The following is a 26,480-nucleotide window of genomic DNA, read 5'->3' on the forward strand; positions in this document are numbered from 1 at the left end:
AGAACAAGAAGCGGACAGTCATGCTCAGGGATGGAGGATAGCAGAGTGTCAAGTTAAGTCAATAAAAGTCGCCTAGTTGGCCTGGAGGGCGGTAGATGACCAGCACGTAGAGTTTTGCTGGGGCGATCACTGTGATGGCATGGAATTCGAATGAGACATATTTGTTTGAAGGCAGTAGCGGGGTGAAATTCCATTTGTTGGAGATCAGCAGGCCCGTCCCACCTCCTCGTCCAGATGGGCGAGGGGTGTGGGATGGTGTAAGGTTAGTGGAGAGTGCAGCCGGGGTGGCAGTGTTCTCTGGTTTGATCCAAGTCTCAGTGAGAGCAAGGAGTTCCAATGAAAGGTGGTTGGCATAGCCAGCTATGAAGTCCGTTTTGTTGACTGCGGATTGACAGTTCCACAAGCCCATGGAGAAGGAGGTTTCTGTCGGTGAGGACCGTTTAAGTTGCTGGAGGTTAAGGCGATTTCTGCCCCGTATGGCATGATGCCGTTTTCTGCAATGGCCGGTGATAACAGATATGGTGGAACGGCACATTGTGCCTTTGTCGGTGCCTGTGCTCGGTGAACTTGCACAGGTAAACTTGCTCGTCACCAGTGTTTCCCATACATTGACTTATTTGTGGTGGCCCACCACAATATCAACATTGACCACCACACAATGATTTTCCAGGTTGTACTAAATTGTGCTTAAATCTGGTTAGCATCATAACCACGCTGTGCTAATTTGTTAAAAACTGTTGTATTCAAGTCAATTCTGCAAACCAACCACCACAAATGGAATTCAATTCTGTGGGAAACACTGGTCACAATAACCAAACTGGCAAATGGCGAAGTTAGAGACTACTCCGCTCTATAAGGACACAGACTGAATTGGAGTTAGGCTACCACTTACGAAATCACATATCACTGTTTTGTGTTACATCAAACACTGATGGTTAATCACCTTCGTCCACTTTTCATTATTGTTACATCACAAATGCAAAAGCTTTGCTGTCAAAATGAACGATACAACAAAGTGAATGACGTGGGTTTGCACTCACTGGCTACATTTGAGTTGCATCCACGGTGGAAAATAGCATAACAATAACATTAGTCCTATACAGTTAATACATAATCCAACTAACGTTAGGAGTCCATAATCTGTAGAGTGGAGTCATAATCTGTAGAGTAGGCCTAGAGTTAATAGCCTTGAAGAAAACTGGATCATGGTATGTTGAAATGTATCCCCGAAACCAGTTGACAGGCATTTTCCTAAATCAAATAGTATCTCACCGAGATTTGAGATCAATCTTATATGACTCATCTGTACATCGGGACATACACTGTGTTCCAAATTATTACGCAACTTACATTTTTCTCAGATTTTCCTAAATAGTTGATGCAAATGACAGTCAGTATAATTTTCAAGTCATCAAATGTTAGAGTATAATTCAAATTGTATTGAACAAACCTCCCAATGATAACAGCATTTTTTTTTCAAAAATAAAAAAGCTCAAAATGCACTGTTCCTAATTATTATGCACAACAGAGTTTCAAGACATTTTAAAGGTTGTAAAGAACTAAAAATGGTAATTTGTTGAATTTACAGCATTATGAGGTCATATAAATTAAATCAAAAGTTATTTCAATCAAAAACATCTTAACAGGCCAAATTACATGTTAACATAGACCCCTTCATTGATATCACCTTCACGATTCTTGCATCCATTGAACTTGTGAGTTCTTGGAGAGTTTCTGCTTTAATGTCTTTGCAGGATGTCAGAATAGCCACGCAGAGCTGCTGCTTGGATGTGAACTGCCTCCCATCCTCATAGATCTTTTGATTGATGATGCGCCAAAGGTTCTCAATAGGGTTGTGTCGTGGTTTTATGGAAAGATATTCTTTAGTTTTATCAAAATATATTCTGTACACTGGGAAAAACTGTCTGAGGTCCATGTAGTGAAACAGCAGGGGAAATTATAGCTAAGACATACACATGCTTGGGGCCAGGAGTTTACTTATAAGGACATGTATGCCTAGAGAGACTGGGCAGACTAAGTGGCTGTTCAAGCAGGGTCAGAGGTCACTTGTAGAAATATACAATGAATACCTAGGCACATATGCATTACTTAAAATGGTAAGAAGGCGATAGGAGCTCTGTTCTATTCTGAGTTACAAACAAAACAAAAACAAATGATGCTACTGAAAAGGGGTATATAAGCTGTGTAAAGACAGGATGCTGGTAACTTGCTTCATGAACCAATGCTCTTGAATGCATTAAAGCCATCGTCTGCAGTATTCGTCTACGTTGTTTAAAATTCTTTTGAGTTTGTATTATTTAATTAAAATTTGACACCACAGTTGAGGTCAAGGGAAGATGGAGGCCACACCATGAGTTTCTCTCCTTTTATGCCCATAGCAGCCAATGACCCAGAGGTATTCTTTGCAGCATGAGATGGTGCATTGTCATGCATAAAGATGATTTTGCTACGGAAGGCATGGTTTTTCTTTTTGTACCACGGAAGAAAGTGGTCAGTCAGAAACTCTACATACTTTGCCGAGGTCATTTTCACACCGTCAGGGACCCTAAAGAGGCCTACCAGCACTCTCCACATGATTCCGGCCCAAAACATGACTCCACCACCTCCTTGATGACGTTTCAGCCTTGTTGGGGCTAGGGATGTTAACCAATGACTGTTTGACCGTCGGTAGTCGGTAAAAAAAAAGTGATCTCTAAATTAGGCTATTATAGACAGTGGACTAAACGCTACTACAGTTAGCCAAGATCTTTTTGTGTGAAGTGAACAAATTATCCCTCACACTCAATTTTTCCATAACTCGCCTGTTTGTATTTAACCCTCTAACCGCCCATGTCGCAATATTGCGACAAGCGTCATTACTGAATAAAACAGATGATAGACGCGAGTACAGTGTAAAATCTCATTTGTACTCTTGACCACTAGTTGGCAGACACCCGGAGCTTCGATTCAAGCTCAACCTTTTTTTTCAAATTTTTCAGGAAGCTCGCGAGAAACACACGAAGAAGACGTGCATTTCCTCCATAACGCGGAAGCGATGTGGGCCATAGTTTTGCACAAATTGAAGCAGAAATACACCAAATGTTGAAAAATTTCACGTGTGATGAAGTCTTGGATCTGTTATTCACCTATTCTGATTCTGAAGGAGAATATCTGCCTTTTGGAGAATATGATCGATTGTCTATTGACTGATAGTCACGGAGCGTCTGTGAATGGAGGTGTGTCTTTTTCGACAGTGTCTACTAAGCATACCATGCTTATTTCGACCCTCTGCCCAACATAGCTGGAGGTGCCAGTGACAATAGTGATGATAGTGTCCGCAATGGACGTGGTATAGACAGCAGGGGTTGTAAAAATAGGGCTCTGAAGAACTTCAAAGTCACCCACGATATGAAACTGATTTGACCAGGCTACTTTATTGTATAGTAGCATAGGGTTTGTGATTATAGTAATAGTTTACTATTGTTGGTTTACATGTGACTGTTTTCCTGTTCATTTGTTATGTCGGTGAAATGACAAAAAAAGAAAGTAAAACTGCTCAAATATGTTCAACATCTAGTATTTACTGAAATGTGCATAATTCACAGTGGTTGCCATCCAGTGATGTCATAATATGCCAATTAGATGAGTAAATTTACCCCCTTCATAAACTTCTGGTCATACTCAGTGATTTTCACATTTACAGTAGGACTTTATCTCTGACCACTTGCAAGCCATGGCCTTTTGAAATTTTGATGTAAAAATCCAATTTATATTTTTTAAACCCTGGCGGCTAAAGGGTTAATAAACCAATACATTTGGCGTGAGATCACAGCATTTGGGTTCGCGCGCTCACAAGGTTTGCAAAAAGTATAGACTACAGGCTAAAACACTTGAGGATAGAGCCTGGCCAGATGACCGGATGAAGCGTGCAAAGAAAAGTAGTGTGTGGGACCATTTCTTCTAAAAGAATGACACAGATGTAAGTTGCCACTTGTGTGGTACAGTACTTAAATACAGTAGTAGCACATCATCTATGATGTATCACTTGAAAACGCGTCACCCTCAAGCCTCTTCGGGTGAGAAAGGCAGCCAAAGCCAACCTACCGTGTCATCTATGCTAGCTGGTAGGAAATGTGACAAACAGCGCTCAGAGACTATTACCCAAAAGATATGCGGAATGATTGAAAAAGACATTCTGTCCCTTGACTTTGTAAGCGGTGAGGGCTTTCTAGAGCTTACGCAATTAATTAAAGAAAAGAGTTGTTCTGTCCGCTATTAGAATGTTAGACCTGCCTTGGCTTTTGCGTCTTTTACACATTCTGAAGGTGCCTGTTTTATCCATTAGTTTTATCGTGTTGCAGTCTATTAGGCAACATTCCGCGTAAGATGGGCTTAGATTTCGAAATATATTACATCTACATTTCAGGAAGTATCATCAATGGTAACAGATAAGGTGATCATGATCATCATCTTTCTTTATTATTGTTAGCAGCACTACCTCAAACTAAAGCCGCGTCTCTACGGAGCTGTCATTTTCTTAAGTGAGCTGCAGCAATGTTTCAAATGAGCTTCTAACGCTAGACAAACACCTTTATTTTCAACGCGATCACCTTGTAGCCAAACCATTTCGAAACTAAAGAGCCATTTGTCCTCCGATTACATACAAGCTCCTTGGTGACGCGTTTGCGGGACTCATGTTTCGCACTGTAGGGGATTTTTAAAAAAAAGTGACGTGAGTGGAAGGGCGGTGATGTGACAGAGTTGCGAAATTGCAGGCGTGGCTCGAAATGGCTGTTATTTCAAATAGCGTAGCATATTTTAAACTAATCAGTTAACCGGTTTCAACCGGCTAATGAGGCTCGGTGGTCGGTCAAGAAAATGTTTAGTTTTTGCCATCCCTAGTTGGGACATGGTGGCCATTCACCAACCATTCATTACTCCATCCATCTGGACCATCTAGGGTTGCACAGCACTCATCCGTTCCACGTTACTTGTGTATAGAGCTGTTTGCTGACGTTATCATTATCAATCCAGTTCAAAGGTGGTTGAGTTTTTCAGTCAGCGTCAGCTACCAAACAGAAGTCTGTCTCACTCAGTGGGACACATGCGTGACGCATCACAGCAATATGAGTGCTGCGCCACCTGAAGGAGATCTTTTAAAACTTTGAGATATGTTTTATACATGGTTGAATATTTATACCTTTTAACGTTGATGCAGTTTAGAACAGAAACTTGAACAATTTGTTGCTTAATGTGCATCTGTCACCACAAGATTTTCCTCTGCTGTGGTTGACAAATCTGGCAGCTTCTTTTACATTTTCGTTTAGACCTACTATGTGTTGTATTTGCACATTAGGCGGCATATTAGCCTTAGACATGCTCATTTTATTTTATGTAGAAATCATGGCAGTCTTACATTACAAATGAAGTACTTTATTTCAATGGCTACTTTTCAGGCTTATTGTTTTCTTAAATTATTTAAATGTGTTGACAAGGGACATTTTCTGATGACCTGAATTATGTCTTAAATTATGTCAGCAAGCAATGCATCATCAAGGCTGTGTTGTAGATGTTGATGAAAGCCTTTTACCCTTGCACAGTTAACTATGCAGTGCACCCATCCATAAGTTTAATAAATGTTCCTTTTTAAATTGAGACTTGTAACATTTGTTATCATCATTGTGTCGGCTCCAAATATCGGCTCAAGAAAATCGGCAGCCCGTATCGGTCATCTGCTACGGCTGGTGAAAACAAATCGGTATCGGCATCAGCACTAAAAAAATCCAAAAAATCCCTACTGTCAACACAGTCAACAATATTACTGACCTCAGTGTCTCCAGTTTGCAGTTTGGACTCTGGAGAGCAGAGACCAGTTTTTCTCCTGATATCTGCAGGTCATTCTGACTCAGGTCCAGCTCTCTTAAAGGGGAGTTTGCAGACTGCAGAACTGACGCCACAATCTCACAGGACTTCTCTGTTAGCTTACAGTCCGCAAGTCTGCAACAGAGGCAAAAGAGTATAATAAATTACAAGGAAGTTTATTGCCACATGCATCTAGTTACTGGATGTAAGACATGCAGTGAAATCATGTCTGGTGTCAGCCTATTTGTACATTTATTGGGGGGTAGAAGAGGGGTTTAGTAGATTAAGTGGCAAGGGCTGCATAAGAAAGGTGGGGAGGATTGGGGGCACCAACAAGATTGGGGGGCACCAACAAGGAAGCACCCAATCCAAGGCTCAAGCAACAGGGGGTCTTGGTGTGTGTGTTGGGGATGACAAGGAAAAGTGTGCTGTGTGTTGGAGAAGCTGTGTGTTGTATTGGGGGCAGTGTGCTGAAAGTATGTTGGGGATGTGTGTGGAGAAGCTTCCTGATGAAATAATGTGCTATATACTGTAGTCAGGGGATTATATATAATTATATAGTCAGGGGAAGTTTGAATGCACTTATCACAAACTAACACAGTTCTACAGTGGGTAGTGCTTTGACTTGGCCAGCTTCCCTCGTGGTCCGCGCGTGGGATCACGCGGCATCACACAACTTTAATTTGTATTTTTCCAGTGACGCTGCAACGACACTGCAACAACCGGTAGAGGTCTCAAGTGAGCAGGGTGTCTCGTAAAAAGAAATGGAACTGGAAAACCCTACACAGACTTCACTACAGACTTTAGAAGACTGGTTTAGAAATAATTTAATAGCCAGAAATATGCCTGCCCTGCCCTAATAAAGAAATATTTGGTTAACGGCGAGTGAATCCCGTTTACAGCCGTAGAAGAAACGCAGGACAAATTAAACATTCTGGTTTTCTCCGAGTGCAACGATGATAGACAGACATCATTTGGACATAATATAGAGCATATTAACCGTTGCTCAGCCAAATGCCTTCCTGTTACGTCCTGTTATCACGGAGTTACAGGTGATAAACGATTTTTGATGGTCACAAGTTTACTTCATTAGCGTTTATTTTTTTGATTATTAAAGAGTGTTTTTCATTTAAAGGCTTGACTTTGTGCTTATTCAGAAGAGCATTTAGTTCTCTCCCCAATCCCAGACGTTCACATTGCATGTTTGTTTGTAATGGATGCAACCGCGAGATACGCTTGTCATAGGCGCCGATACCGTGGGTGCTCCGTCTCTCGGGCACCCACTGAAAACATCGAGCACCCACGTGTGCCAGCTTACAGTCCCGGCTAAATTTACATTAATTTAAAATCAAACATTGCAGTTTATGTTATATTCAGCATCTCTCATAATGTGATTGGATACAGTATGTTGCTGTCAATTCCCTACTCCATATACTAACCACCAATGAGAGCGTCTCTCGTATGAAAATTCCTGACACTTCCCACCTGAAGAATTAACGCAAGGCTTTGTCAGGTCTTCAACCCCCGAATATTTAAAATGTATATAGCCCTGAATATTATTTTAAAAGTAGTCTGACAAAGCTTATTGTATTGTGACACAGCTAAACACTGGTACCTCATAGAACGTCTATAACATAGTCAGGGGTGGGCAACTAATTTCCCCAAGGGGCCACATGACAAACTGGGACTGTTGAGGAGGGCCGGACCCAAAATACCGAACTCAAGTCTGAACTTAACTCTGTCCAATTCTATTCTGTTCTTGTATAACATTAAGTAAATCATATGATTTTGTTTACTACTCGTAAGAACAGATGAAAATGTGAGGGAGACAAAGGAAAAACAGCAATAGGCTATTTAATCTATCTCCAGTATTTAATCCTCAGTCTCGAAAATTATTTTTTGACATTGACATTTTTTTTCAGTTTTCAAAGACTGATATAAAAAAGTACTACAATATCTATATAATTAGGCTAGGCCATGAAAATGTGAAGGAGTCAGTACAACCATAGGCCTGTGCCACCATTTCATCAACACTCAGCAATATTTCATCATTAAATCATTATCATCATTTAATTAACTCTATGCAGAATTAGACTATGAAAATGTGGAGCAGACAATAGTAGGCTGTCATTAGTTAATCAACATGCACAAAGAAAACTATTTTAAAAATGTAGGCTATGTTTTTGCTTTAACTTTGCTTTGCTTTAACAGTATGCACAAAACTGTGATTGGTCAACTCACCCTGAGTGTTGAGCCGGCTGCTTCAAGCAACCTGTGGGTAGTAGCATCATACTAGTTCTCTAACATAAGCTTTGCAAATAAACTCAGACATATTTTGGTTACAATGACGGGGTTATCCGAATGTAAACTATCTATCTGCCAGTAACGTTTTGAAATTAACACTTCGAATCGCCAACAAACAGCAGGAGTTCGTTCTGACAACCTTTGCGGTGGTGAGCGACGCAGACATAAGAGACACAAAACTTTGAAAGGTTTACGCCGACTTAAAGGCAACTGCATTGTGTCGACGCAGAAGCATAAATTCTATTCACCAGCACATCAGTGAGGGTGTTTACATCATATGCATCCACGCACAAATGTATGGGCGTACAAATAACAGTCGCTTTCAAAATAAAAGCAACGATATTGATTTGCGTGCACTATCTCTATGCTAGGCTCTTGACTATTGTTCTTTCACGGACCTTACGCGGGCCGGTCAGGGAAAGCCCACAGGGCGGATGTGGCTCGCGGGCCGTATGTTGCCCATGTATGGCCTAGGTGGTCGCAACTCACAAAAGTAAAGCAGATAGAAAGAACTCACGCAAATCTAGCCTACAACACGCAGACAGCTTCATGCGCGGTCTGGTGCGCTATGTAGATCGTTTCTCGTACCATTTAATTTCTCAGAATGTAGGTCTACTAGGCTACAATAACGTCATCACCAAATACATCTTTTATTTTTAGTTGATCAACCACAAAGAGTAGCATAGGCCTACTGTGCACAGTGCACTGACGACTAGCTGCCCAAGGTAACCAGTTGTTGTAGATGAGAGGCAACCCCTTGTTTCAGATAGCCTGGACAACATGTTACCTGGGTGTTGCTTACGTTATTAATTAATGGTAGCCTACAATAGTTAATTGATTCACGTAACATATTAGTTGGCTCAAAGAGTAGGGAATCAGGATGGAGAGAGTCACGTGTGTGTTGCTTTTGCGTGATCGAATCCAGTTTAATGCTAGTTTTCAAAACATATATTTTTTTACATGTCTTTTGTCCGAGTGGCTGTAATGTAGCCGAGCGCTCATGGCGTATGAAAAGCGACTTCAAACCGCCTAAAACAACTTGTTTGTGAATGTCTGACAAGGAAACCAGTAGGTGGAGAAACCAGAAGGCACACAACCATCGGAGCGATTTTAAGGCTATTTCGCATAGGCTACTCAATGGTGCTATTTCACAAGCATTATAGCGACCCCCACTCACCGGGGTTAGGTGGAAGGTGTTAATAGACGATTGGCGTAGCCTAGAGTGGACTAGGGCTGTCAAAATTGCTCAAAAATGAACTTCGAATATCCCCTCTAAAATAAACACATGTATTGAATATATTGGAATATCTAGGCTATATTATTTAGCATTATGTCAGTGGCCCCGCATCATGTCATCTGTTTTTAACTTTTTGTATGGTTATTGCTTGACAGGGGGGATCCCAAGCAGCTTTCAGCCATGGCATTTCCTAATTCACCCGACACTGATGTTCAAAATGTTGAAACTATTTCAGCATAGCCTATAAGCAGTTTAATTAAATGTAATGTTAGTTGTAAACAAACGGGCTACTTGGTGAGGCTTGGCCTCACAGATGCGCTCGTGCCTTAAATGGCAATACAAATCTTCACGATAGGCCTAAGTTATTAACTGACCGCCCGATTCACGTTGGCTGGGGGGCAGGGGGGACCATCAGACATTTGTTCCCAAGGGTCTATGAATTGTTAATCTGGCCCTGCCCCGAACGCAACTTTCCACCTCTGAGACAGCTTAAAAGAAGTCTAGAGGACTCCTAACTCACTAAGACCTACTTACTGTAGGCTGCGCAAACCACAGGCCTTTTTTTTGGGCAAGCCTGCATTCGAGGCAGGCCTTCTGTTGAAGAATTTTATATAAATCCTGCTCTAACAGTAATCCTCCTACCCCCCGCTACCACAGCTGTGGATAGTGTGGCATACTCACGCTTTATGTCTCCTTCTTGCAAACTAGGCCTATAGCCCAACCATTTACGTCTTCAAAAAATAACAACTTGCCATATATGCCTTCATATCTTTGGGCTTCATTCAGCATTTTGTTCTTCCACTGGAAATGACTCTTCTACATTTGCTGCCTGCTGCATCCTTTCTGTTTGTATTGTTTAGAAAATGTTTGACGTCTTGAGTTAATGCATTAAACATTGTTTGCTGGTAACCAGCCACAAATAGCCTACAGATTCTTGCGTGCGTACATTCTCTATTCTCTCCAAAATGTGCCCGTTCTATAGGCTGGCCAAGTGCGTAATTCTGCGGCATAAAGCAGATGTATTTGTTTATTTTACAGAAAAATAAAAATAACCTGTCAAGCAGTCAATTGTCTACATTGCAGTCAATAAGTAGGGCAAATTACGAAACCAAAACGTGGGTCATAGTTGTCTAAGCCTCTGCTGTTAGGCCAAACCCATGAACAAAGACGCATTGATATCTGCAATAGAGTTTTTTTGGCGAAACAAGCTCACAGCCGAACGAGTCATAGCACTGAAGGGAGAGGCCACTGGCATGTGATCTCCCCACGGGCCAATGGATGTACAAGTTTTCCCCTGTGCCTACGATATTTAATCCAGTGTTTTGTCAAGTTGCAAAATGCAATTCGTTTTAACAAATTTTTATGATAGTATGAAGTACTCTTTGTATAGGGTACTATCTTAATTGCTTTATATTCAATACTTGACCAATGGCTATTGCATCTGTCTATTGAAAGTGAGAATGTGGCATGTGATCTACTGTGTAGGCTTCATAAAATAAAATAAACAGATTGCTAATGGCCTACAAGCTGATCTGGGGTGCGTTCCGCATAACCACGGAGGTTAGCTTTTATTAACAGGATGCATCGTTCAACTAACCAACATGTAAGTTACGACTGTTTCCCAAAACTGTCGTACTTACATAGTACTGTAAGTTTGGACCATGATAGTTTCCAAACTTAAGTAGTCTGGACTAAGGTGGTTAATGACGTTTAGTAGCACGTGAACGGGCACCTGCACATACTTCTGTGGCGCATTGCGTTAAGGCCGACAGATGACAGCCGCCGTTGCACAGCAGTTACCAGTCCCCTGTCCAAGAGTTTGAATCTGGGTTAAGATTTTGACAACAATATTGACATCGTTGTTTACCTAAGTTTATCTTTTGTGCAGATCATATTATCAAAATCAGAATCAGCCTTCTTGGCTTGGTTTGCGTAAACTAACAAGGACCCCCCCTCCCCCTCCCCCCATGAAAATCAAAGGCTACATATTCTCAGCTGACTCGTCAAAAAGTCCGCACCACCTTATTATTATCTGCAGGTGACTTACTTACGTGCACATGGCTGCAAATTGACTTTTAATTGATGTATTTTCTGCCTTGGGCAATTTTAAAATATGGATGTATGGTGGTTAGAAGTGTAAATATTAGAAACCTAAATATATTTATACATTTATAATTATTAATTTGCAAACAAATAACTGGTGTCAGTGACGTCTTTGACATGAAGATCCCTGGAACTATGCTTCTACTAGCATTCTACCACAGGTCGAGAGGTGTAGTTGTAACTACACAACTTTACGATAGTGATTGCGAACGTTCGTTGCTACTATGGTTTTGGGAAACACTAACGTAGTGTAACGATGCATTGGACTATGTAAGTTCCAAATACACTGTGTGCAAAATTATTAGGCAAGTTGTATTCCTGAGGATGTATTGTATCGTTGAACAAATACAGTTTTCCCAGTCAATCAAAAATGTTAATACACCTCAAATCTGAATATTTAACAGAGGAAAAGTGAGTTTTGGCTTCATCAGGAAAATATCTATAATATATAATATATGTGTGCAGAATTATTAGGCAACTATTAGTGTGCAGAATTGTTATGCGACTAAATGAAAAGCTAAAATGTTCCCATCTCACTTGTTTATTTTCATTTCTTAGAGTAAGAATAATACATAAACAACTCAGTATGTACAAATACACACTTCTGACATTTCAAAAAATATTCAGTGACCAATATAGCCACCCTTCTTTTCAATAACAGTCATGAGCCTTCCATCCATGGAGTCTGGTAGTTTTCTTATCTGTTGATGATCAACTTTTTGCGCAGCATCAACCACAGCCTCCCAAATGCTGTTCAGAGAGGTGTATTGTCTTCCCTCACTGTAAATCTCACGTTTAAGAAGGGCCCACAAGTTCTCAATGGGGTTTAGGTCAGGTGAAGAAAGGGGCCACGTCATTATTCTGTCATCTTTAAGGCCTTTGCTGGCTAGCCATGCAGTGGAGTACTTGGATGCATGTGATGGAGCATTGTCCTGCATAAAAATCATGGCTTTCTTGAAGGATGTAGACTTTTTCCTGTACCACTGCTTGAAGAAAGTATCTTCTAAAAACTGGCAGTAGTTTTGGGAGTTGATTTTATGTCCATTTTCTCTCTAAAAGGTCCAACTAGCTCATCCTTAATAATAGCAGCCCATACCAGTACCCCACCTCCACCTTGTTGGCGTCTGACTCGAAGTGCAGCTCTGTGCCCATTAGTGATCCAGCCACGGGCCCATCCATCTGGTCCATCAAGAGTCACTCTCATTTCATCTGTCCATAAAACCTTTGAAAAATCTGTCTTCAGATATTTCTTGGCCCAGGCTTGACGTTTCAACTTATGAGTCTTGTTAAGTGGTGGTCGTGTTTTAGCCTTTCTTACCTGGGCCATGTCTCTGAGCACTGAACACCTTGTACTTCTGGACACTCCAGGTAGGTGGCATTTCTGGAATATGGCAGCACTGGAGGTTAATGGGTTCCTGGTAACTTCACGTTTAATTCTTCTCAAGTCTCTAGCAGTTAATCTGCGCCTTTTTTTCTCCACATGTTTCTTGCGACCCTGTTGACTATTTGCAACGAAACGTTTGATTGTTCGGTGACCACGCCTCAATATTTTTGCTACTTCAAGAGTGCTGCATCCCTCTGAAAGGGAAAATGTTACTATTTTTGACTTTTCAGAGTCTGTTAAATCTCTTTTTTGGCCCATTTTGTCTGAGGTAAAGAAGCTGCCTAATAATTATGCACACCTTGATATAGGGTGTTGATCACTATAGGCCACTCCCTCCCTCATTACACAAATACACATCACCTGATAATGCTTAAATCCAATTAGCATTCAAGTTTATATAGCTTGGAGTTGGAAAATATGCATGAAAATGGCAATAAGGTCAAAATACTCACTTGCCTAATAATTTTGCACACAGTGTATGAATGTAATTCTGCGGCATAAAGCAGATGTAACTATTTGTTTATTGTACAGAAAAATAAAAATGACATGTCAAGCATGTTACATTGCAGTCAAGAAGTAGGGCAAATTAATTTACGAAACCAAAACGTGGGTCATAGTTGTCTAAGCCTCTATAGCGTAGCCTGTTAAAAACGTCGCAGAAGCCTACCCAAAGCTACAGATTAATTCTGAACAGTTATTTCTCTACTGGCTCAATTATCACACCGCTGTTTTGATTTGCGTAGTTGCGTTAACCCAACACTGACAATAATGTAGACAGCAAATTTCGATTTCGATTTTCGTTACCACCGTGTAGTCAAGCCTTAAGCCATACCCAAGTAGCCTAAATCAAGGTAAATCGAGCTTTTTCAGAAGGGGCGGCAGGCAGAGCGATGTACAGTGGCAGAGCGACGCACAGTGGCTGAAAGTGGTACTAAAGCTTCACGCCTCGTAATGCGCGACTGAAGTGGCCATTTGAAAGCGATGCCCACTGTAGTTTGATTCATTCATCTGGCAAATAAATATCACACCTGATCCCCTTCCAAAGTGACAGAGCTTGAGCAGTTTTTCAAATAAAAATGGAGTAAAATTCTCCATGCTTTGCGGCCGAAGGCTTTAATTAACTAACATTACTTTGTAGAAACCTGCTTTCACTTTGAATTTAAACTTTTGACTTACAAACTTTAACTTTAGGCACTGTAGTATGTTCCAGACACAATAAACAAGTTTCATTAATGAATGAATAAAATAACAATCAGAAGGATGTGATATGGCATTTAAGAGGCAATGTAAAAATTAGGTTTTAATGCATTGTTGTTTGGAACAGCAGAGCTATATTCCTTGAACTATCAAGATTCACAGCAATACTTGCATCTTCAAGGATCTCGTTTAACACATTCAGTTTAAAAATATTCCTCATAAATGTTATTGGTCAGCTTTAACCAGGGCTTTGAACCGATTTTTTTCCCCAATCGGTTTGTTCCGAACAGAAACGGAATTATAACGTTTCCGGTTATGAGTTCCACCAATAAATTGACATTCCCGAACCGGTTAGAACAAAAAAATACTATTCCCGGAACGGTTAATTTCGTTCCTGTCAGCTGTTTAATGCCATAGAATTATGTCACATCTTTCTCATCCAGCTTAAACCAAATGTAATAATATTACAACCATTATTAAATAATAATAATTATATTATTAATAATAATAATAATAATAATTAAATAGGCCTACAATTATTTCAAATGTGTAGTTTATTGTTAAAAGATAAAATTTCCACACAAACGTAACAACATTATTAAGACACGTGGTTATGCCACTCGGGCAACAACAAATTCCAACTGTCGGGGGGAAAGACCATCCAGTAGGCCTACTCATACCAGTAACAAGCCATCTGTGCATTAGGCAAACAGAGGTGTTGGCGCCATTTAGCCAAATGCTCGCTAGTCCATCATTAACGTGGAGTCGACAAATATAGCTATTGTTATTGTGTTTGGAATGAGCGTTTTAATTAACGATGGATCGTAATGTACCTCTTATTTAAGATGTGGAGTGGAGACTTTGTAATCCACCGCTCTCTCTCCATTCAGTCAGCGAATGTCTGATGTCACACAGGAAGTGAACCTCAGCCGTCATGGTAACGTGCGCAGGAAAATAATAATTTTTTTTTTTAGGCAACGAAAACTTTGAGAAACGAAATAAAACCGGTATTAACCGGTTACCATTATTTTTAAATAAGTGTTCCTGTTCCAGAACATAAAAAATAATAACGTTTCCGGTTTCATTCCTGTTCCCTGTAAAATACAAAAAGTTCCCGGTTTTCGTTTTCGTTCCTTGAACCGGTTCAAAGCCCTGGCTTTAACACAAACTTTCAAAACTTCAACCTGGCTCTGCACACTGTACAAGCACTCCTATTTCCACAGTGAGATTCTGCTCCCAAATTCCGGCCATCTATTCCATTTGTAGAGTTCAGGGTAGCTACTCAACCAATGTTGGTGGAACTGACTAATTTATTTTCCTAATTTGAACAATTAAATGGCTATTAAGCTATTAAAAATATATGATTGGAAGTTTTTGTATACGGGATGCATAGAGAAACTGTAAATAATCTTGATGTATTGTCATACTCACAGAGCTTTCTGGCAGTATCTCACAACTGATACCAGTCTGTATCGTCCCTCCTCTGATGTTTTGTATTTGCTCAAGTCCAACTCATCCAGCACCTCCTCAGACATCAGAAGCATGTGGGCCAGTGCTGAACAGTGGGCAGGTGGCAATTCACCTGAGAAGCCATCGGGAGATGTCAGATATTTTTTGACTTCTTCATGTAGGGAATGATCATTCATTTCAAACAAGCAGTGGATAAGATTGATGTATCTCTCAGGAGATGGGTTCTTCCTCTTGAGTTCCTTGATATATTGACATGTTTTCTTGATGGTCTCTGAGCTGCTGTGTTTGTTTGTCAACAAGCCGTTTAAAATGACCTGGTTGCTCTCCACTGAGATGCCTACAAGAAAGCGGAGGAAAAGATCCAGGTGTCCATTTTTGCTGTCCAAAGCTTTATCCATGGCTCTCATCAATAACTCAAACAAGTCAAAATAAGACGTGATGTTCAGAAAAGAGACAAACACATGCAGTGCAGCAAGAAACTCCTGGATGCTCAGATGCACAAAGCAGTAGACCTTCTTGTGGTGAAACACACATTCCTCCCTGAAGATCTCAGTGCACACACCAGAGTACACTGAGGCTTCACTGACATCAATGCCACACTCTCTCAGGTCTTCCTCATAGAACATGAGATTGCCATTCTCCAGATGCTTGAAAGCCAGCTCTGCCAGTTTCAATATGACACCCTTGTGTGATTCCAGGAGCTTCTGTCTATCTGTCTCACTTTCCTCCTGATACTTCTGATTCTTTCTGGTGATCTGGATGAGCAGAAAGTGTATGAACATCTCAGTCAGAGTTTTGGGGGCTTCCTTCCCATCATCCAGTTCCAGTATTTGCTGAAGGACAGTGGCTGAAATCCAACAGAAGACTGGCATGTGGCACATAATGTGGAGACTTCTGGTTGCCTTAATGTGTGAGATAATTCTGTTGGCTTGATTCTGGTCACTGATCCTCTTCCTGAAGTACTCTTCCTTCTGTGGGTCATTAAATCCTCGTACTTCTGTCACCTGACTGATGCACTGAGAAGGGATCTGACTGGCTGCCGCTGGTCGGGAGGTTATCCAGATGAGAGCAGAGGGAAGCAGAATTCCATGAATGAGGCTCGTCATCAGGACATCCACTGATGATGTTTGTGTCACATCAGACAGTTTCTTGTTTCCTTGGAAATTCAGCGCAAGTCGACTCTCATCCAGACCATCAAAGATGAATACAATGTGGCAGTCTTTGTATTCATCATCCTGTAGCTCCTTAAGCTCAGGGTGGAAGTCAAGCAGGAGCTTATGAAGACTGTACTGATCATGTTTGACCAAATTCAGCTCACGGAACGGAAGCACAAACATGAAATCTACATCCTGGTTAGCTCTCTCCTCTGCCCAGTCAAGGATGAACTTCTGCACTGAGATGGTTTTTCCAATGCCAGCGATTCCCTTGGTCATGACTGTTCTGATGTGTCTCTCTTGTCCAGGTAAGGGCTTGAATATATCATTGCAGTTGATTGCTGTGTCCTCTGTAGTTTGTGGCCTGGATGCTGACTCTACCTGCCAAACCTCATGCTCATTATTCACCTCTTCACTCTCTCCCTCTGTGATGTAGAGCTCTGTGTAGATCTTGTTCAGGAGTGTTTGAGTCCCTGACCTTATGATGCCTTCACATATGCTCTCAAATCTCCGCTTCATGCTGGCTTTATGGGTCATCAGTACTTTCTTCCGGACATGGACATCTGTTTGGCATTAAACAAACAAACAGTCAGTGTCTCTAAAGCACATTTTTAGCAGAACAATATTAGATGATGAACCATTTTGATTTCTTTTAAATACATGGTCTTTATATTCAGTATGAATCCATCACTTGGACATACATCTTCAAAACTCACCAGTTAGTTTGGCCCTTTTGACTGGAGCATGCTCAATTTGCAGATGGGTGCTGTCTCCCATGACGGTGTGCTCATCTAAAGGAGACAGTGGAGAGATCTGTGCTGTGTGGATGTGTGGATATAGAGGGTGCTGGATGTGTGGATGATTATGCTGCCCCATGGCTGAGTTTGAGTACTGAGGACGATGCCCAGTGTCTGTGTGTGGGTATGGAGGAATTTGTGCCATGTTTGCAGATGTGTTCAGATGAAGTGCCATTTCACTGTGTTGGTATGCCGAAGGCTGTGCCATGACTGTAGATGGGTATAGGTGAGGTTGTGCCATAGTTATACTAGGGTTTGTAATGAGTTGTGTTCTTGGTCTCTTTCTGCACTGGGGGCAGCTGTAGTCTCCTGATGGACCAGACTGGCTCCAGTATCTGCTGATGCACTGCCTGCAGAAACTGTGTCCACAGCTGGTGATGACTGGGTCCTTCAGCAACTGCTCACACACTCCACATCTGAACTGATACTGGGTCAGGACCTTCCTCAAAACACTAAAGAGACATCAATGCACAAAATGAAAATTACTCACTCTGAAGAGACAACAATAAAGCCAATAGCAATGTCTACACACTGTCATGAACACATTCAGAAGTACCACAGTCGAAGTGCAGACAAGAATGTGTAATAAAACATTATTTTTGTTGTTAAGAAGCCTTTTTGACATTCAAAAAGTACACAGAGTTGTTTACTAAAGACCAAACACACACACAAACACACGGATACAAAAGCAGAAATCTCACTTTGGATCAGACTGTGGTGGCCCACTGCTGAAATTGAGAGGGTTTCCCATGGACCAGTCACTCTTCATGGACACACAGCTGGGCACTGGAGATGCTGGTCTTTGTGACTGTGGTCTGGTTACATAAGGAGACAAAATACACAATAGATTGATCCAACACACTTTCACAATACTTACTGAGGTTAATGTCTGCACTCTGTATTTCACCCATACGCAAACTCAACATAGACACATGTACAGCCATCCAAACATCCAACACACACACAGTTAAAAAAATCAAACATGATTTTAGTAATTTAAGACAATTAAAACAGTTGAATGAACATCTTCCAAAAGTGCTGATTCCATATTTTTTGCCAGGGGTTGTATAAAAGGGCTAGCCTAGAAATCTCGACGCACCCTAGCGGCAGCGAATTACATTTGCTGCCAGGGCTAGTCTAGCAACTCTCCGTTGGCTTGTGAGCTGGAAAAATTAAACTTCTATCAGGCCAATCAAATCGTGTATAAAGACGTTAGGCGGGCTTAACATAATGATTGATGGTAGAGTTGCAACGGTTTGGCTTGAATTCCCTGCAACTTGAAAACAAAGAAGATGGATGTTGCTGTCAACGAACAGCATGACACGTTAAGCTTTTTTTTAAGTTGGCAAAAGTTTGAACTAGCCAACTAGCTCCGCTGGTGGGAAAACACATGGGACTTGTAGTGCTGTCAGCGCTGTCCTATTGCGTGCAGAGAGAATTTGAAAGACAACCGATTATCCCACCCCTCAGACTGAGCACTGCCAACGGTGAGTGCCCAGACCCTACATTTTAATGTGGGTCTGGCTCGTCAAGCTATAAAAGTGCAAAAGCAGAAATCTCACTTTGGATCAGACTGTGGTGGTCCACTGCTGAAATTGAGAGGGTTTCCCATGGACCAGTCACTCTTCATGGACACACAGCTGGGCACTGGAGACACTGGCCTGTGTGTCTGTGGTCTGGATATATAAGGAGACAAAATACATAGTAGATTGATCCAACACATTTTCACAATAGTTACTGAGGTTAATGTGCACTCTCGCCCATACACAACTCAACATAGACACATGCACAGCCATCCAACACACACACACACACACACACACACACACACACACTCCTGTCAACTCGTGTACAACCCCTGCCAAAAATATGGAATCACCACTCTTGATGTGCATTCAGCCGTTTTATTTTTTAGAAAAAAACAATTCACAAATGTGCCTCAAAAATATGTTTCTGTAACAGATGAATATTCTGGCTTTGCCAAATACAGTTAAAAAAATCAAACATGATCTTTTAGTAATTTAAGGCAATTAAAACAGTTGAATGAACATCTTCCAAAAGTGCTGATTGCATAATTTTTGCCAGAGGTTGTATAAAAGGACAAAAGCAGAAATCTCACTTTGGATCAGACTGTGGTGGCCCACTGCTGAAATTGAGAGGGTTTCCCATGGACCAGTCACTCTTCATGGACACACAGCTGGGCACTGGAGATGCTGGTCTTTGTGACTGTGGTCTGGTTACATACGGAGACAAAATACATAATAGATTGATCCAACACACTTTCACAATAGTTACTGAGGTTAATGTCTGCACTCTATATTTCACCCATACGCAAACTCAACATAGACACATGTACAGCCATCCAAACATCCAACACACACACACACAGTTAAAAAAATCAAACATGATTTTAGTAATTTAAGACAATTAAAACAGTTGAATGAACATCTTCCAAAAGTGCGGATTCCATAATTTTTGCCAGGGGTTGTATAAAAGGGCTAGCCTAGAAATCTCGACGCACCCTAGCGGCAGCGAATTACATTTGCTGCCAGGGCTAGTCTAGCAACTCTCCGTTGGCTTGTGAGCTGGAAAAATTAAACTTCTATCAGGCCAATCAAATCGTGTATAAAGACGTTAGGCGGGCTTAACATAATGATTGATGGCAGAGTTGCAACAGTTTGGCTTGAATTCCCTGCAACTTGAAAACAAAGAAGATGGATGTTGCTGTCAACGAACAGCATGACACGTTAAGCTTTTTTTTAAGTTGGCAAAAGTTTGAACTAGCCAACTAGCTCCGCTGGTGGGAAAACACATGGGACTCGTAGTGCTGTCAGCGCTGTCCTATTGCGTGCAGAGAGAATTTGAAAGACAACCGATTATCCCGCCCCTCAGGACTGAGCACTGCCAACGGTGAGTGCCCATACCCTACATTTTAATGTGGGTCTGGCTCGTCAGGCTATAAAAGTGCAAAAGCAGAAATCTCACTTTGGATCAGACTGTGGTGGTCCACTGCTGAAATTGAGAGGGTTTCCCATGGACCAGTCACTCTTCATGGACACACAGCTGGGCACTGGAGACACTGGCCTGTGTGTCTGTGGTCTGGATATATAAGGAGACAAAATACATAGTAGATTGATCCAACACATTTTCACAATAGTTACTGAGGTTAATGTGCACTCTCGTCCATACACAACTCAACATAGACACATGCACAGCCATCCAACACACACACACACACACACTCACACTCTTGTCAACTCGTGTACAACCCCTGCCAAAAATATGGAATCACCACTCTTGATGTGCATTCAGCTGTTTTATTTTTTAGAAAAAAAAACAATTCACAAATGTGCCTCAAAAATATGTTTCTGTAACAGATGAATATTCTGGCTTTGCCAAATACAGTTAAAAAAATCAAACATGATCTTTTAGTAATTTAAGGCAATTAAAACAGTTGAATGAACATCTTCCAAAAGTGCTGATTGCATAATTTTTGCCAGAGGTTGTATAAAAGGGCAAAAGCAGAAATCTAACTTTGGATAAGACTGTGGTGGTCCACTGCTGAGTTTGGGAGGCTGATCCATAGAGCGGTCACTCTTCATGGACACACAGCTGGGCACTGGAGACACTGGTCTGTGTGTCTGTGGTCTGGTTACATGAGGAGACAAAATACATAATAGATTGATCCAACACATTTTCACAATAATTACTGAGGTTAATGTGTGCACTCTGTATTTCACCCAGAAAAATTCAACACAGACACATACCTACAGTATAGCATGCCTACCTATAGCACAAGGAATTTAACATCTCTCCTGTGTATATTTGAAAAAACAAAAAACCGAATAGATAGGCAAAAATATCTCAGACTCTACTCTACTGTTTATTGTGATTGCAAGATTATACTTTAATTAAGAGAAAAATAAAAAAAACACTCGCTATATTTACACTCACTCGCTATATTTACAATTTTTCTCAATTGCTAAAACACAATTTCTAAAACCTTGCTCCATTTTTATTAACACATGATTAACCTGTGCTCAAAATCAAACTTTCACCTCAAAACAGTTTTACCTGTGCTCAAAATCAAATGTTCACCTCAAAACAGATGTACCAGTGCTCAACCAAACACTGCTTTTAAATCATAAACAAAGTGATCAAAATGATATACACCATCAAGCGGTCAGTAAACAATACACCAAAAAATAGAAAACATATTGTTGAAAACATGTAGTTCTCAGGGAGAAGTAACTTTTAAATCTCAAAACAAATTTCATATTTTTCTGTCACTGTCGAAAACATGTTCTATAGTAGCTCAAAATTGATCAGAAATTAGTACTGCTTTGCAATCTTCCTCCTCCATGTACCCCTATTTTTACAGTACTGTACCCTGCATCTGACAAACTTGTCTTTGGTCTTTGTGATACTGTAATTCTTGTTATTTTTGTTGATATGAACCTGCAACCAGTCAAAATCTATTGAGCAGTCAGTACTGTAAACAAATGGAAAGCACTATGTTCAGGGCCATACAATTTGTTTATTGTACAGTATACAGCCTACAATTCACTGTACTACAGTATACAATTAATTTCTCATTCCCACCTTCAACAACCTGTTTGCTCTCTTAACTGGCTTATATTGGTTATGTCACATAATTTGAAACAAGTGAAATCAATTTTGAGTGGTTGTGTTTAATCAATGACATGTCTGCTCTATTTGTATTTATTATCTATTTTCAGAATGAGAATGTGTTTAGAGTTTTGCTGAAAAGTGTAAGTGCGATCTGCATATTGTGTTTTACTATGTGAAATAGTTTAAGGTATTGACTACAGACTGAACAATTAGCTAAATGAGTTCAGGCAACTGAGAACTTTCTTCAGCCAATGGGTTTTAGTGTTTTAGCAATTGATAAATCTGTAACATAGTTCACACACAGACATAGTTGATAGAATGATCTAATTTCACTCAATCCCATAAATAGAATAAGCCAATCTAATACCAGTCAGGTATAAGACAATGCATCGCTGAAACTAAATGAATCATGGAAAACCCTGTGTGCAGAGTGCAGACATATCACAGTATTTAACTGTTGATGTCTTGGATCTTAGATAACAGAAGTAAAAAACTCACTTTGGACAATGTGTTATTTGTCCTTTGCTGACCCCCTGATGTCCATCAGTAAGAGGCTCTGCTTTCTTCAGGGACATCTGGCTGGACACAGCACATGCTGCTCTGCCTGTCTGATTTCCACCAACAGCATCCTCACCCTCTTGAGGGAAATCCATTCTAATCAATCAAACAAACACAGAGAGGGTGAGTGAATTAATGAATGAATGAATGAATGAGAGAGAGAGAAAGGAAATAAGAGAAATGCCAGTGGCCCTCTTGAAGAGTAGTATGGAAAATAAAGGTGTAGGTTTTTGAACATTCTAAGTTCCGCAACAATTGAAGGTTCTAAAATTCTATGTTGAATTCAATGAACCCAGATATTCTTTAGAATGTTCATTTCTCAACATTCCCATCACACCGGTGTGACGGTACTCCTTTAAGGGTTAAGTGCTTACTTTTGGTGTCTGTGACCAATCAGATCTGTGGGTCCATTTCTCCTCCACCAATAACAGACGTGTTGATAGAAGCAGGAGAAGCACTGGAATGTAGCAGTATAGTGTAGAGTGTAGAGGAAGTACAATGGAAATCAAAATGAACATGAACACTTACGAGTTAAATCCTCCTGACATGAAAGTACATAACTCATTTGCACACTATAGTAAATAGTATAACCTGACATAATATGTGTCATATTATGTGTCATGTGACCACTACTGGTAATTTGTATGAGAAACGTTTGGTGCAATATCAGCATGTAAGTTACATGATGTTATGAATTTATGTCATGGTTTAAGTAATAACACTAACACTAATAATTCCAACCACAACTAATACCAGCCTAGGCGACTACTACAAACAGACAGGGTTTTAAGGGGTAGTTCTTGGTGCTGCCCGGGCAAGTTGACCCTTTTGTCAATTCTCTGGAAAGGTGTGTTGCTCTGACTGTGCCTCAATGAGTTTTGATGACAACACCTTTATAATTAAATACTCACAGTATAAAATAAATTAACCGAATGTAGATTGGGCCTGACTCTGAGGTGAAACATAAGTCTTTACTTTAGAATGGATGCCAAATAGAGGGCAACCATGTTGATCAGTCATCAGAATCATGTCATTCTCAGGTAGGCCTAGGCTATCGGCTAGGCCGTCTTTCTACATGACTGGGCCTGGGCCTGGCTATTCTATGATTCATTTGCAACTACATTTCGGCTGATCCATTAGACCATTTTTTGGCTAGGCCTACTAGGCAACAATTAGACCGCTGTCTCGCTATCCGGCGAAATAATCTTTGGTCGCCGCTATTTATGGATTTCCGGCTCCCATTGACTTACATTGAACACATGTAAACAAAACGTCAATTATATGCTCAAACTAATGCCGCTGACTTATGCCAACAACCATTCCACTTTGATACGACACTACATATTTGTACAACATGTATACAGCAAAAATCACAGAATTTGGATCAAGTAATGTGGAGAAATCTTATGCAAAGTGTCAACCCCTAACAATGTGCCCATTGCCCAAATTTATGGTCAACTAATGTCGAATGTCAGAGTAATGACATTGAAAAAGGTACCTTAATGATACACTTCAATTTATAAAGGAACGAAGTATAAAAAGAAAAACACAATTTATCAGATGGATTACCCAAATCATTTACATTTATTCGAGGGCACATCTATTCCCAGAACTATAATGCATGTTAAATATTTCACAACCACTAGATGGCAGCATGACACAGCACATAAAGTACGCCTACGTGTCGCTGCGACCTGACGGATGGCGTGGTTGAATATCCACTTCTCCTGCACTTCGGGTCTAATAGCGGGTCAATTGTATGACCACCAGATGACGCCATTTCACTGCACCTCAGGCCTAATAGATGCTGTAACTTCGTTAAAGTAATAAGCCTCGAGGAGCCGATGGTTACACTGATTTTAGGGGCTCGCAAGCGAGCCTATAGAAGCCTATAGGCTACAGTCGTGTGTGTTTGTGGTGATTTATTCCATGTCTTTAGAATTAACAAAATAATATTTATCTATCTAATAATGTAACATTAAAGAGATAGCCTACATAGATTAAAAAAAAAGCTTTATCGTTGATATATAAGCTTACTGAAAATCAAATATAGACCTAGCCTACAATTGTGTTCCACAGACAATATGTTCTACAGATAATAACAACAGTAAGAGCATAGGCTAACCTAAGTCATGACGACACGGGGGCCTAAGTCTCATGTTGGCCTATGACTACGTAGCCTAGGCTACCAAGCACGTCTGCGACAGTGAAATAGCTCCAATATTAATTGTGTCGCCAATTAATATGCTATGAATCTCATCAGTCACCTATAATAGATAAGGGTTAGGCTATAGGCCTAACATATGTAGGCTATATAGTAGTACGTGTTGGCAACAATATCTCAAGCAGCATCACACCGCTGCTCTTCACCCTGCTGACGCATGACTGCACTGCAACCTACAGCAACAACCACATAGTGAAATTTGCTGACGACACAACTCTGGTGGGTCTCATCACCAAGGGCGATGAGACTCAATACAGGTTGGAGGTCGACCTTCTGACCACGTGGTGCAGGGACAACAACCTCCTGCTGAACGTCAGCAAGACCAAGGAGATTGTGGAGAGAGTGAGCAGCACCAAATTCCTGGGGGTGCACATCAGTGAAGACCTCTCCTGGACCACCAACACTGCATCACTGGCGAAGAAAGCTCAGCCGCCCTGCCTGTACTTCCCTCACGGAAACTCAGGCGAGCAAGTGCTCCACCAGCCATCATGACCACATTCTACCGAGGCACCATTGAGAGCATCCTCTCCAGCTGTATCGCAACAGGAAAGCCCTGCAGCGCATAGTGAACACAGCTGGAAGGATTATTGGTGCTTCACTCCCCTCCCTGAAGGACATTTACACCTCCCACCTCACCCGCAAGGCGACCACAATTGTGAGTGATGCAAATTAAGCCCGCTCACAATTTGTTTGATCTACTGCCCTCTGGGAAGAGGTACAGAAGCCTGCGCTCCCGCACCACCAGACTCACCAACAGCTTCATACACCAGGCTGTTAGGATCCTGAACTCTCTCCCCCCTCTCCCCCCTCCACCCTCAGCTACATAACATCCTGGACTTTTAGACCCACAATGGCTGCCTTGCACTACTCCACTTGTACACTTGCAACTTGTTGTTGTTGTCTTGTTCACTTCTGAACACACTTCTGCTGCTCTTACATAACTTGCACCACTATGCCACTTGCATACTTAGGTCAAACAAAACTACCTCAGCCATTTATTGGCCTGACTTTTGCACTATTATATTGACTGTCTACTGTATGCACAATTTCTACCAAATTTTGCTGCTCTTATTTCTTCATTGTATGTGCCTTCTTATTTTTACTTTTTATATTGTTTACTTGAATGTTATGTTTGTCTGTGGACCTAATTGGTAAAATATGTCTTGTCTCCACGGGATAGTAGGAAACGCAATTTCGATCTCTTTGTATGTCTTGACATGTGAAGAAATTGACAATAAAGCAGACTTTGACTTTGACTATAATGTAAAAATAGGGTCATATCATATAATGTTGACTTTTTAAGATGGGGGAGAGAGCTGAACATATTACACTGAACTGACTGTTCATTGTTGAAAATCAATCAAAAGTTTGTAGTTGATCCGGATGTCATTGGTTGCAAGGACTGTTAACGGGTGTATCCACAATTGCGACCTTTTTACAAGTTGGTCTTTCAGCTGCTAATGCAATCAGTAGCCATGAGAAAACATGTTAGACAACTGAGGGATGAGATGCCACACATAAAATGTACAGTCAAACAGAACGCACAAACATCAGTGGG

At 40.9% G+C, this 26,480-nt stretch overlaps 1 protein-coding gene across 3 annotated transcripts in view; it reads right to left on the reverse strand.

Moving 5' to 3' along the window:
* Positions 1–26,480, reverse strand: part of LOC125298618 (NACHT, LRR and PYD domains-containing protein 12-like) — a 47,923-nt gene that overhangs the window by 18,313 nt on the left and 3,130 nt on the right. Inside the window, exons 2-11 of one of the 3 annotated variants that reach the window (XM_048249411.1) lie at positions 23,073–23,155; positions 22,639–22,794; positions 21,043–21,156; positions 20,494–20,607; positions 19,628–19,741; positions 19,071–19,184; positions 18,210–18,323; positions 17,428–17,960; positions 15,519–17,274; positions 5,827–5,997 (exon numbers count right to left, since the gene is read on the reverse strand). In XM_048249411.1, coding sequence (XP_048105368.1) covers positions 5,827–5,997; positions 15,519–17,274; positions 17,428–17,960; positions 18,210–18,323; positions 19,071–19,184; positions 19,628–19,741; positions 20,494–20,607; positions 21,043–21,156; positions 22,639–22,793 — 3,185 coding nt within the window. In that variant the 5' untranslated portion in view covers position 22,794; positions 23,073–23,155. The remainder of the gene's footprint in view (positions 1–5,826; positions 5,998–15,518; positions 17,275–17,427; positions 17,961–18,209; positions 18,324–19,070; positions 19,185–19,627; positions 19,742–20,493; positions 20,608–21,042; positions 21,157–22,638; positions 22,795–23,072; positions 23,156–26,480) is intronic. The other 2 variants (XM_048249412.1, XM_048249414.1) reach the window with 2 other exon arrangements.

The sequence above is a fragment of the Alosa alosa genome, chromosome 7, assembly GCF_017589495.1.
Source record: "Alosa alosa isolate M-15738 ecotype Scorff River chromosome 7, AALO_Geno_1.1, whole genome shotgun sequence".
NCBI lineage: Eukaryota > Metazoa > Chordata > Actinopteri > Clupeiformes > Clupeidae > Alosa > Alosa alosa.